The 14483-nt window shown below is 36.4% G+C and overlaps 1 protein-coding gene and 2 non-coding genes across 5 annotated transcripts in view; all 3 read right to left on the reverse strand.

Annotated features, from left to right (window-relative positions):
• Positions 1-3192: 3192 nt before the first annotated feature.
• The window catches only part of LOC150091582 (uncharacterized), a 110774-nt gene continuing 99483 nt past the window's right edge, over positions 3193-14483 (reverse strand). For all 3 annotated transcript variants that reach the window (XM_090384672.1, XM_090384664.1, XM_090384681.1), the window contains exon 3: positions 3193-3758. In XM_090384672.1, the coding sequence (XP_090240798.1) occupies positions 3576-3758 (183 nt within the window). In that variant the 3' untranslated portion in view covers positions 3193-3575. The remainder of the gene's footprint in view (positions 3759-14483) is intronic.
• On the reverse strand, positions 7996-8069 carry TRNAT-AGU (transfer RNA threonine (anticodon AGU)). Its single transcript has one exon. It is a non-coding gene; the product is annotated as a tRNA-Thr (tRNA).
• Positions 9697-9770, reverse strand: TRNAT-AGU (transfer RNA threonine (anticodon AGU)). The gene has a single exon. It is a non-coding gene; the product is annotated as a tRNA-Thr (tRNA).

The following is a 14483-nucleotide window of genomic DNA, read 5'->3' on the forward strand; positions in this document are numbered from 1 at the left end:
AATGGCGTTTTGGAAAATGGAGACCAACAGCAATCATGGGGATAGTCAAGAAAATTATTTCATATTTAAATTAATGAAGGATATTTATGTTCAAGGCAAGAAAGAAATGATAGGTTATCTAAGGGCACTGATTTCAATAAGGGCATTTCCTAGAAAACAGGAAAAGGAACAAATAGATTTAACGATTGTTGATAAATCAAGAATATTTTGACTTCTCACAATAGTGGAGAAGATGCAAACAGGTGTACTTTGGCCACGAAAAGCTAATATATGACAAGCCGCATTCCTGATTAGTTTCGAAAGAAAGGGACTGAATAAAAGTTTACCTGCAGGGAATAAAATAGTCACGTTTAATTTGTGGTAAAGGTCGCAATGGAAGAGTATTAAAAATAAAAAGGAAAAAAAAAGAAAAACCTTCCAAAACTCTTTTCAGTAAGCACGCGATGTGCCAAAAACCTTCAAAACAATCAACAACCACAAGCACGTGATGGAGAAAAAATGAAAATTATTGGTGAAGTGATTTTATTTTGATGATGTTCTAGCGAATTTTCATTCGTTGGTAAAGGACTTGATAAATATTGCAGAAAGCGTTGGCTCATGTCTACGGTGATGTTTTCTATGATACCTTGGAAAACACCACCGTAGATATGAGTAATGTGCAAATTAGTGGATAGGTTATTTACTGTACTGTATTACTGAAAAGGTGCTGTGTTTGTGAAGTGCTATCCATCAATTGCAGGGAAGTATGCTAAAGGAAATTGAGCATGGATATCTTCACGATCCCAACTTTTCAAGAAAGGAACAAAAAAATCCAAGAATGAAAAACAACAGGCTGATCATAAATCAAAAAGTAAGTCCATTCTATTTTACCCAATACTTTCCCATTGTCAAGGATTGAGAAATCGTATTGCCACTAAGTGGGAAAGGTTTTTGTACTCTGGAAACAAGCCTATTAGACTTTAGGTCTATGCATTGTCATAATTTATATAGAATTTCTTCTTGGAATAGGCAATTAATGATAGTTCAGCACAATACAGTACTAGGATAGGTAATTTTTAAATTATTTTATTTGAAATAGAGTTGACAGGTATAATGGAATGTGGACACGGCATGCCGATTTGCACATTGTGAGGGCTGAAAAACCCGGAATAACTCACTGGGAAAACTCCTAATCCCACTGACTGAGATCGGCTAATTACAGCCCCGACTGAATAGGAGGCCTTTAGAAATTCCCTCCAGTCATCAACGCGATTCGAACTGTCGCTTCTCCAAACGAGTGAGGAGAAACGAAACCTGTCATGTAGAACTATTGGAATGTACAGTTATATGTAAAGGCAAGTTTTAATTCTTCTGTCACATGATGAATAGAAAAGCATAGGTAAAATTTGGAGATAAATTAGTTTGTGTTGCGAGAGCAGTAGGAAGGCGAAATTGAAAAAAAAAAAAAAAAGTATAGATGGCACTGACGGTTGAATTAAATAAAATAATTTTGCGACAGGATGTTCAGGAATTAATCATAAATGATTACTTCTATTTGGAAAGTCAATTTTTTGAGAAGATTGCTATTATTATTTTATTTTTCCGAAATAATTTTATTCTGAACGAGTGGATCAAATTGCTGTATAAAGTGATGCATTGTGTGTTTAATGATTGTCAATATGTCATGAATCAGTTTTTATTTGCATTAGTTCTAATGAATGAATGAATGTTTCTCTAAATATAGTAGTTCTGCCTTCATATGTTTCTTACCTAGTTGTTAACCACAAAAGATTATCCTAAACCAACCGTTTTATCCTTCTGAACGTATAAACTTCTCACTTTGATAAACTAGCCCAAATCAACTTGTAAGTAGTACTTACTATTCAAAAGGGCAATGGACAAATAAAAAGACATATTTTATCACATACAAGTAAGTATAAAGATTTCTCTCTCTATAGCAAGATAAGAATATATCCATGATTGTAGCGTTATTAAGGTTTAATCTCAAACCAGACCATTAAAAGTGTTGTTGCCCTATTTCGTTATAGCTGGTCCTGTCTCATAAACAAATATGTGCCGTCTTGTCATTAGTAACGAATGACAGCTCCACCAAGAAATTCCATTCATGGCAAAATTCAGCCCTACTCCGCTAGCCTCAAAACGTGCGCTAGTGAGAAAAATGCTCTAAGCCTGAAGTTAAGATATCTGGTAAAGAACATAAATCAATAACATTGTCAATTGTTATCAGCCACTTTGGAATACCTGGGATCTTTCACTCTCCATGGGGCCCTTTCCCCTCTCTATTCATGTCACAGTTCCGAAATAGCAAATGACAATGACTGTGATAAGATATAGCGCAGGAAGTACCTCTGTTAACCTTAGTTTTAGCTTTATTTGAATAAAACATCCGGTGTTAGGAGTCATAAATTACAGGTGAAATTTCTATCAATAAAAATGCCTTCTTTTCAGTTGTTCATCCCTCCCATCTGCGAAATTACGTAATCTGCTGCTCCCTCTCTTTTTTGCAGGGATTGCAACAGGGGTTCCTGTGTGTAACTCTATTATATTAGCCTTGATAGACTCTGAAAAAACCCGGGATCAGAATAATTTATATTAACGCTAGTTTTTGAACAATCTTAGATATATATTCGTCAAACTAAGCATGCAGTATTTATTAAAGAGGGGGATATCTGAGTCCCGTGATTTCTTGTTGTAATAATACGTATTTTGAGCTCGAAATGTATTCATCGGATTCAGAGCTTCATTAATTTATTAAACTAGAACATAAACTTAATGTACTATCTTAATTCCATTAAATCTTTTGTTAGCTCTTTGAGGCATAAGCCCTAAAACGCGTTTAATCCTTTGTTAGTTGAATATTAATATTTAAACACATCACTCTCGTTATCTGAGGACTACCAAATATAAATTAGCTTATTGTGTTGTTACTTTTATAACGTAAGTAATCGATTTAGAAAGGCAACGTTCTTCACCTACAGAGCAAATTAGGCATTTCAGTACTGAATGCACATTTCAAGATGGGGAAAAACTACTATTAAATGATTAATAGTAAAATAAATGATAAAATATACGCTTATACAAATTTGCATTGCATAAAATGCGATGTGTATATCATGTTAGTTATAGTGCCAATAGATTGTCAGATAAATATTGAAAAATTCGTCGACAGCTGATTGGAAATATATGGTGGTTCTTTGTATTGATTTATATTGTCTAAAAGTTTATTTGGCATGTAAATGTTCTTGTTTATCGGGAGCAGAATTGTATACACACAATGTAAATTATAAACTCGACAGTACCGTTTACATTGTGACTCAAATGTCTCATTTCGTGAAATTCTAATCAACTGAACAACTCAGAGCACAGACTATTATGCCATAGCCCAGCTTCTACAAGTTTACTTCTCGATTACGTCGCCAGAGGGCCCCTTTCGTCAGCTCCATTCTTCTTCTTGCAAATACCCTGTATTTATGATTTTTTTTTTATATATCTCGTTTTTAACAGCACGTTTCCCCTTAGAAAATTAGTTACATGACACTTTCCGTGTAATATTTTCTTTTGCACGTAATGAATTATCAACGTTGACGTCTCAACATCAAAAAAGTAACAGTAATAGCTACTCCCACAACGATTATAATTCCAATAGCCATTCCAATCATATGTAACGCCCTCTTTCGGCGTTTACGCACAACTTTTCTCCTTAGCATTGTTTCCCATTCCTGCATATCGACTGGATAGGTTCGATACATATCATCCATCTATGAAAAAAATAATAAAAAATATGTAAATAATAATAACAATACAGAACGATAAAATGCAGTGCAATCATTATTTCAAAATAAAAAGACTAAATTACAGAATTAAATAATAATATTAATAATAATAACTAGGGGGCTCCACCCCCTGCTCTCTCTGCTCGCCAACCCCCGCGCACGCTTTACTACATAACATGTAGAGGTATGACGGAGTAAGTCAAATCTTTTCTACGTAAAAGATTGGTCTAATTGATCAAAGAAAGTGTAACGTATTACAAATACGAATCCCAGGCCGTACTAGAGACCCCCAACCCGCTGTCGAAACGCACTGATCGATATCTAATCTAATATATAAAAGAAAATAGAAAGTGGAAGAAAAAAATTTAAAAAGTAAAATTGTGTGAATGTTGAGTGAATGAAAGTTATTATTAATTGCATGTTCTATCTTAGCCTCTTCACCAGACAGACTGATGGTTATGCAGGCCCTCAGAGGCCTCACGGTTATTCAAGCTGACACCATGCTGTAGCTTTTCCTAGCTGGCATGGTGTGGGATGCTGACATTGGCCATTAGGGTAACCCCCAGGGCAGTGTGGGACAGAGCTGCAAAAAGCACGCTCCACCATATGAATCTCTTTCCCTATGTGCTTTTATTCTTACCACCTGGGGTGGTTGAGTTTCCCCTACAAATCCCCTTCCCCACCCTGTGTGAACCCTACCCCCCTTTTGCCTGGTAGCTGACTGCACCATCCACTTTCAACCCCCACCCTCTGGACCATGATGGGCGTCCTGTACCAGGGGTCACCTTACTATCTCCACTTTTAAATCAGACAAGTGCCTCAACTACTGCTCCCTCTGTTCTCTACCCCTTTTATCCCACCCTCTTCCTATCTCTCCATTATCCCCTTTCCAAAAAAAAATTTTTTCCTTTTTTTTTTTTTTTTTTTTTTTTGGCTCTCCTTGGATGCCTAGGCTACCGCAGGGTTCACCCTGCCAGAGCTTTTTTCTCTCCTAATGTGTCCTGGCCTGCCTCCCCAGGGCCGTGGTTGAAACTGGGCATCGCAGTGGCTCTCCGCAGGCCCTCAGGCTAAGTGACCAGAGGAACAACACAACCCACACTAATACTTCACAAAAGACACTAACACACACTTGGCCTTATGTAGAGTACAGTATTGTATTCTACACAGAGTAAAAACGAGGAGGTGCCGCCAAACAAAAAACACTGTCACTATGATCGATATCTAATCAGGAAATGACCTATGTAATTATTTGCCTGTGCATTTGTAGTGCGCGGCATTCTCAAGGTCGAATAAATATCACTCTGTAATTATTTACTTGTGTTTACACAGGTCACTTAGAAAAAGCCTTTTGCTTCAGTTCCCATAATGCATGAGGAATATTGTTGCATCCGAAAGAGCAGGACTAAAATATTTAACTAAAATATTTACAAACTATACAAATATTTAAAATATTTACAAATATATAATATTCATTAATATACAAAAAACGTTACAATGGAACATCAAATGTTAGACAGCGAAGCACGTGCACGAGGTTGATGAACGTTATGGATGCAGTTGTCAATAATTAATTGCATTTTTAGTGACGTAATTGCCTCGCTCTCTTCTCCCATTGGCTCGAATAAATGTCACTAGGAGGAAAACTTTTTTAATGTATAGAGAGATAATAATAATAATAATAAAGGGGGCGCGATAGCCCAGTGGTTACGACACTGGACTACCGACCCGGGTTCCGGCCCCGCTTTGGGGGAGGAGATCGTGTCTCCATCATGCTGAGAGACCTGTGTAATAGTAATAAATTTTAATAATAACAATAAACTAGTCTAGCACTCAACCCCCTATCCACCATGCTCAACAACAACAAGTACAATATGTATATCACTTCAAAGAAGGAAGGAAGGAAAAACCTGTACACCCTCTCCCACCTGAGACATGGATGACATCAAGCTCTAGGTGGTAACCAAGAAACAACTCGAGCAACTACTCCAGATCACCGAAGACTTCAGCAATGATATCAGAATGAAATTTGGCTTAGACAAATGCAAGACCTGCGGATTGCATCAGGGGAAATTAGTCAGCCGAAACCACCAGCTGCAGACTGGTAAAGAGATCAAAGCCGTGACAGGGGAAGAAACTAACAAACACCTGGAGATGATGCAGGCGGATGTGCAAAGGACGCAAGGAACAATTAACCAGTGATGCCACAGTTATAGAGAAAGCCTACAAGAAGCGCCACAAGGCTCAGCAGTTAGTGCACAAGGCGATCAAAGCCTTCCTGTCCGAAAAATACCATCAGAGACTCAGAAACCTGTTCAAAGCAAAACTGAACGGAGGGAACGCAATTAAAGCCATGGACACCAATGCACTCCCAGTGCTACATACTCCTTCGGGATCATAGATTGGACTAACACCGACTTGAAGGATATCATGAGAGAGATAAGGACAATAATAACCAAGAGCAGCCAACAACACTTGAAGTCGTGGAGTCTGGAAAGACTAGTTATTTGGTTTTTAGGAGCATTAGCAACTAAGGCCATATTGCCTGGAAAGACTGACAATTGGAAAGATGGAGGAAGGGGCCTGATAAGCCTCATCGAAGGCAGCGATAGCTGACCTGAAGGATTACTTCCAGAAAACACAGAAGCACTCTACCAGACCACAAGGACGATAGACAAGCGGCATACCGTACTCACCTAAGCGAGGAGTCCCCTCCCGCCTGGACGGAACAAACGAAGCTAGAAAGATGGGCGGCAAAGAAGACACTCCATGGTAGACGCTCCAATGACCATCAAGACTACGTGGATAAAATGGTTTCCAATGCATGGCTCATCTGCAGCTCTTCCTCGAGATTGAAGGATTAATGCTCACTATCCAAAACCAGGTAATCAACACCAGGAACTACAGAAAATACATCGAAAGGAGCCCGGAGTGTCAGATGATACATGTCGACGATGCCACCTGGTCTCAGAAACGATCCAACCCATCACGGCAGGATGCTAGGTGATCACCCAGACAGAGTACATCGTAGACACAACCAGGTAGCCAGGATAATACATCAGAATCTAGATTAAAGTACGAATCCCCGACCGTGCTAAAGACCGCAACTCACAAGCTGTACTGGGACAAGACGATCCCTCACAACAGACCAGATATAATCTTCATTGACAAGAAGGAAATTGCTACCTATCTGATTAACATAGCGGTGACCAAAATTGGCAACCTCCTGAAAACCCACGAGGAAAAGATCAGGAAGTACTCAGACCTGACAGGAAGTCAAAGATATGTGGCATATGGAACAAGTAACGAATATCTCGATCATCGTGTCAACCACCGGTATGGTGCCAAAGACCTTACCGCAATAGGTCTTTCGGAGAACACAACACAATACAAGGCACTCTAGAAAATCACAAAACTGAAGGACAGTCAGAGAGTTCCTCGACCAACAGTAACACCAGTCATAACAATCACCACCCTGTGCACTTGGTACTAGCACCCGTCACGAGATCGAACCCCCATCAGGCCGAAATAATAATGATAAATAGTAATAAATTACATAATTCAATAATAATAAATTGAAGCCGTAGTTATTCAAAGGTTATTAGTTATTAAAATTAGTTATTAAATTACTAAATTAAATTAGTTATTAAATTACTAAATTAAATTAGTTATTAGATTAGTTATTAAATTAGTTATTAAATTAAGTTATTAGTTATTAAATTACTAAATTAAATTAGTTATTAGATTAGTTATTAAATTAGTTATTAAATTAAGTTATTAGTTATTAAATTACTAAATTAAATTAGTTATTAGATTAGTTATTAAATTAGTTATTAAATTAAGTTATTAGTTATTAAATTACATAATTCAATAATAATAAATTGAAGCCGTAGTTATTCAATTCAAACCTTATATTTAATGTCAGTATTTCAATTATGGTCTGTATTATAGTGTGAAAAAAACGTCTTACGTTATCTCAACAGCTGATTATTTTTATTAATCACTTAATTAAGTATGACGTTCTAAATAAAAAATAATAACATTGGCCTTTAAGTTGATGTTTAGCTAGAGAGGCTCACAAGTTAATTATTACTGTAGCTAAACTAAAATGCCAAAATCTGTACGCTGCTGAATGGCACTATAGATTCGAACACAGGCCACATTTATAACAGTGATCAATAGCAACCATTTTAGAGAAAAAAAAAAAAAAAAAAAAAAACACGATAGGCACCGGTGAGATTCGAACTCACGATCTCCTGTTTACTAGACAGGCGCTTTAACCAACTAAGCCACGGCGCCTCACGTGAAGTAGCTATCACAAAACGAGAATATGGTGAGCATACAGGTGGGGATTACAAATTTTAATACTGTATATAATATTTGCAATAAGCAAATATTAAGTTTAGGGTATATTAATGTTTCTGATACAAGATAGTATTATATTGTTTCTTGTTTGGAATAACAATAATAAATTTGGATTAAGGATTCTGTTAAGATCTGATTATAATTTATTCGTCTAATTTTTCCATAGGTATACTACACATAATGGACATAGTTAAACAATGCTATCTCCAGAACACTAGCTCTCTGAAGTTTTAACAACCTAGGGTAGTGTTACCAGACATCCAATTTTAACTAGGATCATCCTGTTTGAGTGAGGTGTACTTCCCCCCCCCCCACATAGTGCCATTTCGTTTAGAAGTTACATTACAATTTTATGTTACGCACGCATTGCATGTTGGTAGTAGATATATATGTATATACATGTATATATATATATATATTTTTTTTTTCCAGATTTATTAGAAGTATTTCATACATTAAAGTATGTAAAGAAAACAGTCGTAGTAAAATAGTGTTTACTGATTCACCATCTGTTCTCAATAGATACGAGTTTGTAAAGCACAACAGCAACATAAGTCAAAGGACAGAGTCATCCGTGCACTGACTTACGTTGTAATACAGTGCATCGCCATTCGCATGCTCACTGCGCAGGTTCATGTGATGGGCTTTTAGTTTTAATTAAAATATAAAATAAAATACATAATTCCTTGTCATTCTATGTTGAAGAGTTTCACAAAAAAAAAAAAAAAAAAACACGCTTTTCAAATTAGGACAAAAAAAAAACCTTAAAAATTTTTCATTACAGAAGCCAAATACCTGGTATTTCGCTTCTGTATTACTCAACGCTTTCTAAAAAGGTAAATCAAATTGGTTATTTCTCTCTCAGAACACTCTTTGTCTATGAAAGTATCTTTTACTTAAAATATATCTAAAAGCAATGATGACACATTTAGACTTAAGAGAAAATGGAGATGGATCGTATGCGTAAAGACAACGTGACAACTGTTCTAAGAGATGCGCAGTTCTCGAACCAAGAATTTTCACTTTATGCATGTGCTCATTCGCAAAATGTGCACTTACATCAATACATCTGCAAAATAAACGACAAGTCCAATTTTTGTCAGTAAACAGTATAATGTGACCGATAAAAGTTTAATGCGTACCAGATTACCTTTAAATGAAGTGTTAGATATGCTAAATTAAAAAGTTTTATGAATGACTTTTCTTATACTGCAAAACATTTAAGATTGGTGATTTGGTCTATGGCAATTCTATTCTAAGAATAGAATTCTGTTGTTAATTAGAACTGTTGTCCGCTAACTTGCTTATCGATAGCTTTAAAACCTTTGCGTATTTCAATCTTTGTCCAATGCAGGGGATTATTATTATTAGCCATATGGTGCAAGGAAGCCTGAGGCTTTTGCTGCACCAACCAAAAAAAAGAGTTCCCCGAGAGAGTCATCATTCTTCTCTTTCTTGGTGATCACCAAGAAAGAGAAGAATGATGATATCTATCTCAGGACCATGGGTGTGCAAAGCCTATACTCACCACATGTGAGCCCCTGGGGAAAAAAATTACCCTAGGCACCGGCGAGATTCGAACTCACGATCTCCTGTTTACTAGACAGGCGCTTTAACCAACTAAGCCACGGCGCCTTTTAATTTAGGCTATTGTTTTTGCTCTTTGTCTTTCTTAACACCTGGCCGTCAATGGTTTTTTTTTTTTTTCCAGTCCCATTTATATTCATATTTATGAGACACTATTAGCGCCTAGAATGAAAAAGGTTTTGGCTACAAGTAATATGATTTCTAATTCACAATTCGGCTGAAGATGCCATCAGAAATTTGGTGAATCTATGTAAAACTACAGACAAGAAATACATGATGGTTGTTTTTATCGACTTTGAGGGCGCTTTCGATACACTCGGACATTGATCACGTCGAACAATGTCCAAATTCCTTATGTTTCTCAAAATAAATATCTTAGTCTCTTAATTGATGATAAATTTTCTTTTATCCCCAACATAAAGAACTTAGCTGAAAAGATTAACAAGTTTACTGCCAATGTGATTAGGCTCTCAAGAGCTGAATGGGGTATAAAGCATAAAACTTTGGCATTATATTATAAGGCTATATTCTTGCCAATTGTAGTATATGCGGCTGCCATATGGTTTCCTAGGGTTACTCACGTCACAGTGAAGGCCACTGTGACTTTTATCATTGCAGAGAAAGATGATATTGGCAACACACAGATACTGCAGAACAACATCAGCCAATGCATTACAAGTGATCTCAGGTTGTATTCCGATTGACCTTTATGTGGCATACCAAGGCATGATTTCTAACTTAAAGAAAGGTTTGGCAATTCAAATCCTCGACATTGCAAGTAATCCGGCCACGGACATTCCGCAGGAGAAAATTACCGGTAATCTTTGGACAAAATTCACTGAGAAGTGGAAATACAGATGGCAATCCAGTGAAACAGGACTCACTACCAGGGAGTTCATTGAAGATGCAAAGTTTGCTGTAAATAAGGAAGTTATTGGATGGTTTTATCGTTCCATGACAACGTCATATTTAATTACAGGGCCTGGTTCACTGCGGGATAAATTGTGTAAATTTGGACTTAAACCTGACCCTTTGTGTTTTTGTGGGGCAGTAGAAGATTGGAGGTATGTTCTCCTTTATTGCCCGGCTTATGACGACTTCAGACAAGAATTATTTAACAGCACTCAACCTATTAGGATTGACAACCTCGATATTTTGATTCAAGATGCCAAGAACTTTGCAGCATTCCAATCTTTTTCTGACAAGGTGTTTAAAAGAATCCGCACCTTGTCTACTAATTCTAGAAGTGTACAGTAGACTGATGTATTCATGAACTTATATTTCTACTTTACTAGCTGTTAACTTAGAAACTAAATGTTGTGTTCTTAAATTAGTAATAATATAGAATGTATATAATGGTATTAACTATACATAGAATTTTTTTATTATTATTATTTTTTTGCATAGAATTTTTTATTTTTTTTTTTATTATTATTATTTTATGACTGTTTTGTAGAATAAATAGAATTTGTCATTGTAATATCAAATACCACTATACATTTCATATTTCATAGACATGCATGTAACAGAACCAAACATTTGGCCTTCCTTTTTTTTAAAGAGGAAGGAAGGTGAGAGGGAGATTAAACATCATTGGAAAACAAGGACAATTCAGCGTCCATGTTCTGGGCGATGAATACTCCTAGAAAGTGAAGTAGGACAAGCAAGAATGTGGTTTGAATAATCTTAGGGCCAGCGGATGAATCCCATTTTATCTCCTTGAAACTGCCCTTGACATTCGCGAGCTAAGATTTTTTAATCAAGTTGATAAGACTAAAAGAATAAGAAAGAAATTGATTTTCCTTTTCTCTTAAGCAGCATACTTGTACTTTTAGTACCCACTCTGATGTTATTAGGCGTCTTGTTCTGTAACTGTATCCTAACCATTGTACTGCAACAGATATACAGTACTGTAATTGTAGTACACTGTACATCTGTAAAATCTACATTCGTAGTATAGTAGCTTGTTTCTGCATTTCTGTGATGATATTCTGTACTTCTATAAGAGAATGCTTCTTGTATAAGAAGATGATTCAGTAAAGATCCATATTCAACTACAAGTCCTGGTAACAGAAGGTTGAAACCAGGCACATTCTACATAACCATCAGCCAGGAAGACATATTTTGCCTCCTATAGATACACTTCAGGAGGCCATTTTTGTAGAACGCCTTTGGTTGCCCTCGAAACCATTACTCAGTAATCAAAAACACTCGAAAGCAAAAATCATTGCGTCGCCAATAGGAAAATTCTTGATATACATAAAGAACTTCAGGGATGGATAGAGGAAGAAATCTGAAGGGAAGAAGACAGGAGTGAATGGCGGACGGGTTAAAATTTCAAAAGCAAATTGCTTGCCATCTGTGTGGTAGCAGCTTGTGAAGCAATGGCACACCTTCTCTACGATACCATTTTAACTTCGCAGTATCAAAACGGACATAAAGGTTGGAGTAGAATGTCTCAGATTTGGTGATGTTCTTTTGAAGGTAAGGTAAGGCCCATACAGTTCCTAAAAAATCGAGAGTGTCACCTTTCCATCAGATGCCTATCTCCTTCCCTTCTTCGGTAAATGACCAAAACATTTTCAGTCACCTTCAAAAAGTGAATCTAGGAGAAATGGTGAAACTAGGTCTCATTCATAATTACCAATACACAGCCAAATTTCATGAATTAGTTTGCGAATTGGTTAAAAATTGGTAGTATCCATTATCACCATGTATAACACTGTAGGATGGGCAATCCTCCCCATTCATTGCAGTAGTCTCTCCATAAACTGCTTTTGGTTTCTTGTAAAAACAGAGGCAAATGAACATTAGATTATCTTTATGAACAACATGCTGATTAAAGCCAGCGATTTTTTTATTAGTTTAGTCTAAAATCGCTTGACATCTGATAACACGATCATTTGCTCTTTCGGATATCACGTTTTATTAGCTTTCGTCGTGTTTATAGGAAGCCATATACTGTAAGTATTCAGAGCTGTACAAGATGTAGGTCAGGGAATCGGACATCGTAGGTCATCTGAGAGGTGAGATGGACAGTTGATCAATAGCTTGAAAGCCATAGGAATGCGAACGCAGTTTACTAGCATTTATAGAAATGCCACTCTGATATTTGTTGGATGTAATCAAGTGTTATATGAGACGCCTAAGCAATGAAACCCTGAGAAATAACTCTTCGGTATGAAAAAAGATTGAATTACTACCTGGCAAACAGTAAATTAAACTGCGTTTATGGGCTTACAGAAAGGGAAAGCGGCTAAAACTTATATAAATCAGAGTTCGAAGATTTTTAAATATGAGTTTCAATAATAAATAAACTCTCAAAAAAATAAAAAAAAAACATAAACAAAAAATATCAAATTGGTTTGATACATGCATACTTGTTTCATATAGTATTTTTGATGCCCATATAAAAGAAACTAGCAGATAATTGTATATTCCCGGCAATAGAACCTCGTCTTCAAAGTGAAATCGTAACATCAAAAAACAAAAGCACTATAATACTGCAAGAAAAATTCAACTTAATTCAGGAGCAACTGAAAATCAAGAGTACAGTAATATGCACATCTAGCAGAAAGTGGAATCAGCCTCTCCTTCGACCCACAAAAAAAATAAAATCCAAAATCCGAATATTAAATGAGATTACAACTCAAAGAGAACAAAATTAAACGAATATAAAAATAAAGCACTTCGATATTACACAATTCACATAGCAAATATTGTATATACAGCGCATTCAAAAGAAATAGAACGAAGAAACCAAGCAGTAACAAATATTTCATCTGGAAGCACTGGATGGCTAGCCTGTCTTAGAAGAGACAACTGGCTCTTAATCATTACTCCACAAGCAAAAAGATTTCTATCAAGAATCCTCAGAATATAGAAAATCGGACAATCACGTTAGAAAGCCAATCTGAAGGTCGTTATAAGCGACATACAAAACGAGATGAGGAAATCAACGTCATCTTGGAATCAAGGAAACAACACACACAAATATGCACGCGCAAGAGGACCAAGAAAAATAAGCATTACTTCAAAGAGCATTGAGATTAAATCAGGTACAGGGCCATATGTGTGCATATTTTCATGCGTCATTTGGCCTCATGAAAATCTGAAATACCTCACGAATGAAACCCTACTAGCTCCGCCTGAGGCTGGCAAACTACAGTCCCGGTTGGAGATGCCAAAAAATTCCTCCAATCTATGATAGCAATCGAGTCCAGACCTATCGAAACTATATTGTCACGCAGAACAGAAGAACGCTTAAATTCAATCACAAAATGATACATAAAAATAGCTGCAATATTGCTTCATGATTGCAGCACAATCGGTACGCCCGATACAGGAAATAACACTTACGTTTTAATGTCATTTCCGGTGATACCGTCTGTATGAACATAGAGAACTACGTGTAGGAAAACAACTATATCTATGTTTTACTGATGAATGTTTAACTTTTGCAGAGTGAAATTGGTTAGCAATAGTATTAGAAACTTAGCCTGGACGTTTTCTGAGAAGAAATTCACAGATCAAACGAATGTGCCTATCGGGTTCATGTCTCTCTTACTTGGTGGTGGTGGTGCTGATTGTCAGAGAAATTTTTTTTTTACTCTGGGTTGACAAATTAGGAGATAGGATATCAACGTTTAGAATCTGGTGTTATAAGTTTTCGCTACGCATTTTTACTAATCCTCTCACTTTAATTTTCTGCCAATCTTACAAATAAAAAAAAAGAGTTCGAAAAGGATTATGGAGGTAAGC

The sequence above is a fragment of the Mastigoproctus giganteus genome, chromosome 1 (assembly GCF_048544385.1).
Source record: "Mastigoproctus giganteus isolate SK-2022 chromosome 1, ASM4854438v1, whole genome shotgun sequence".
Classification (NCBI taxonomy): Eukaryota; Metazoa; Arthropoda; class Arachnida; order Uropygi; family Thelyphonidae; genus Mastigoproctus; species Mastigoproctus giganteus.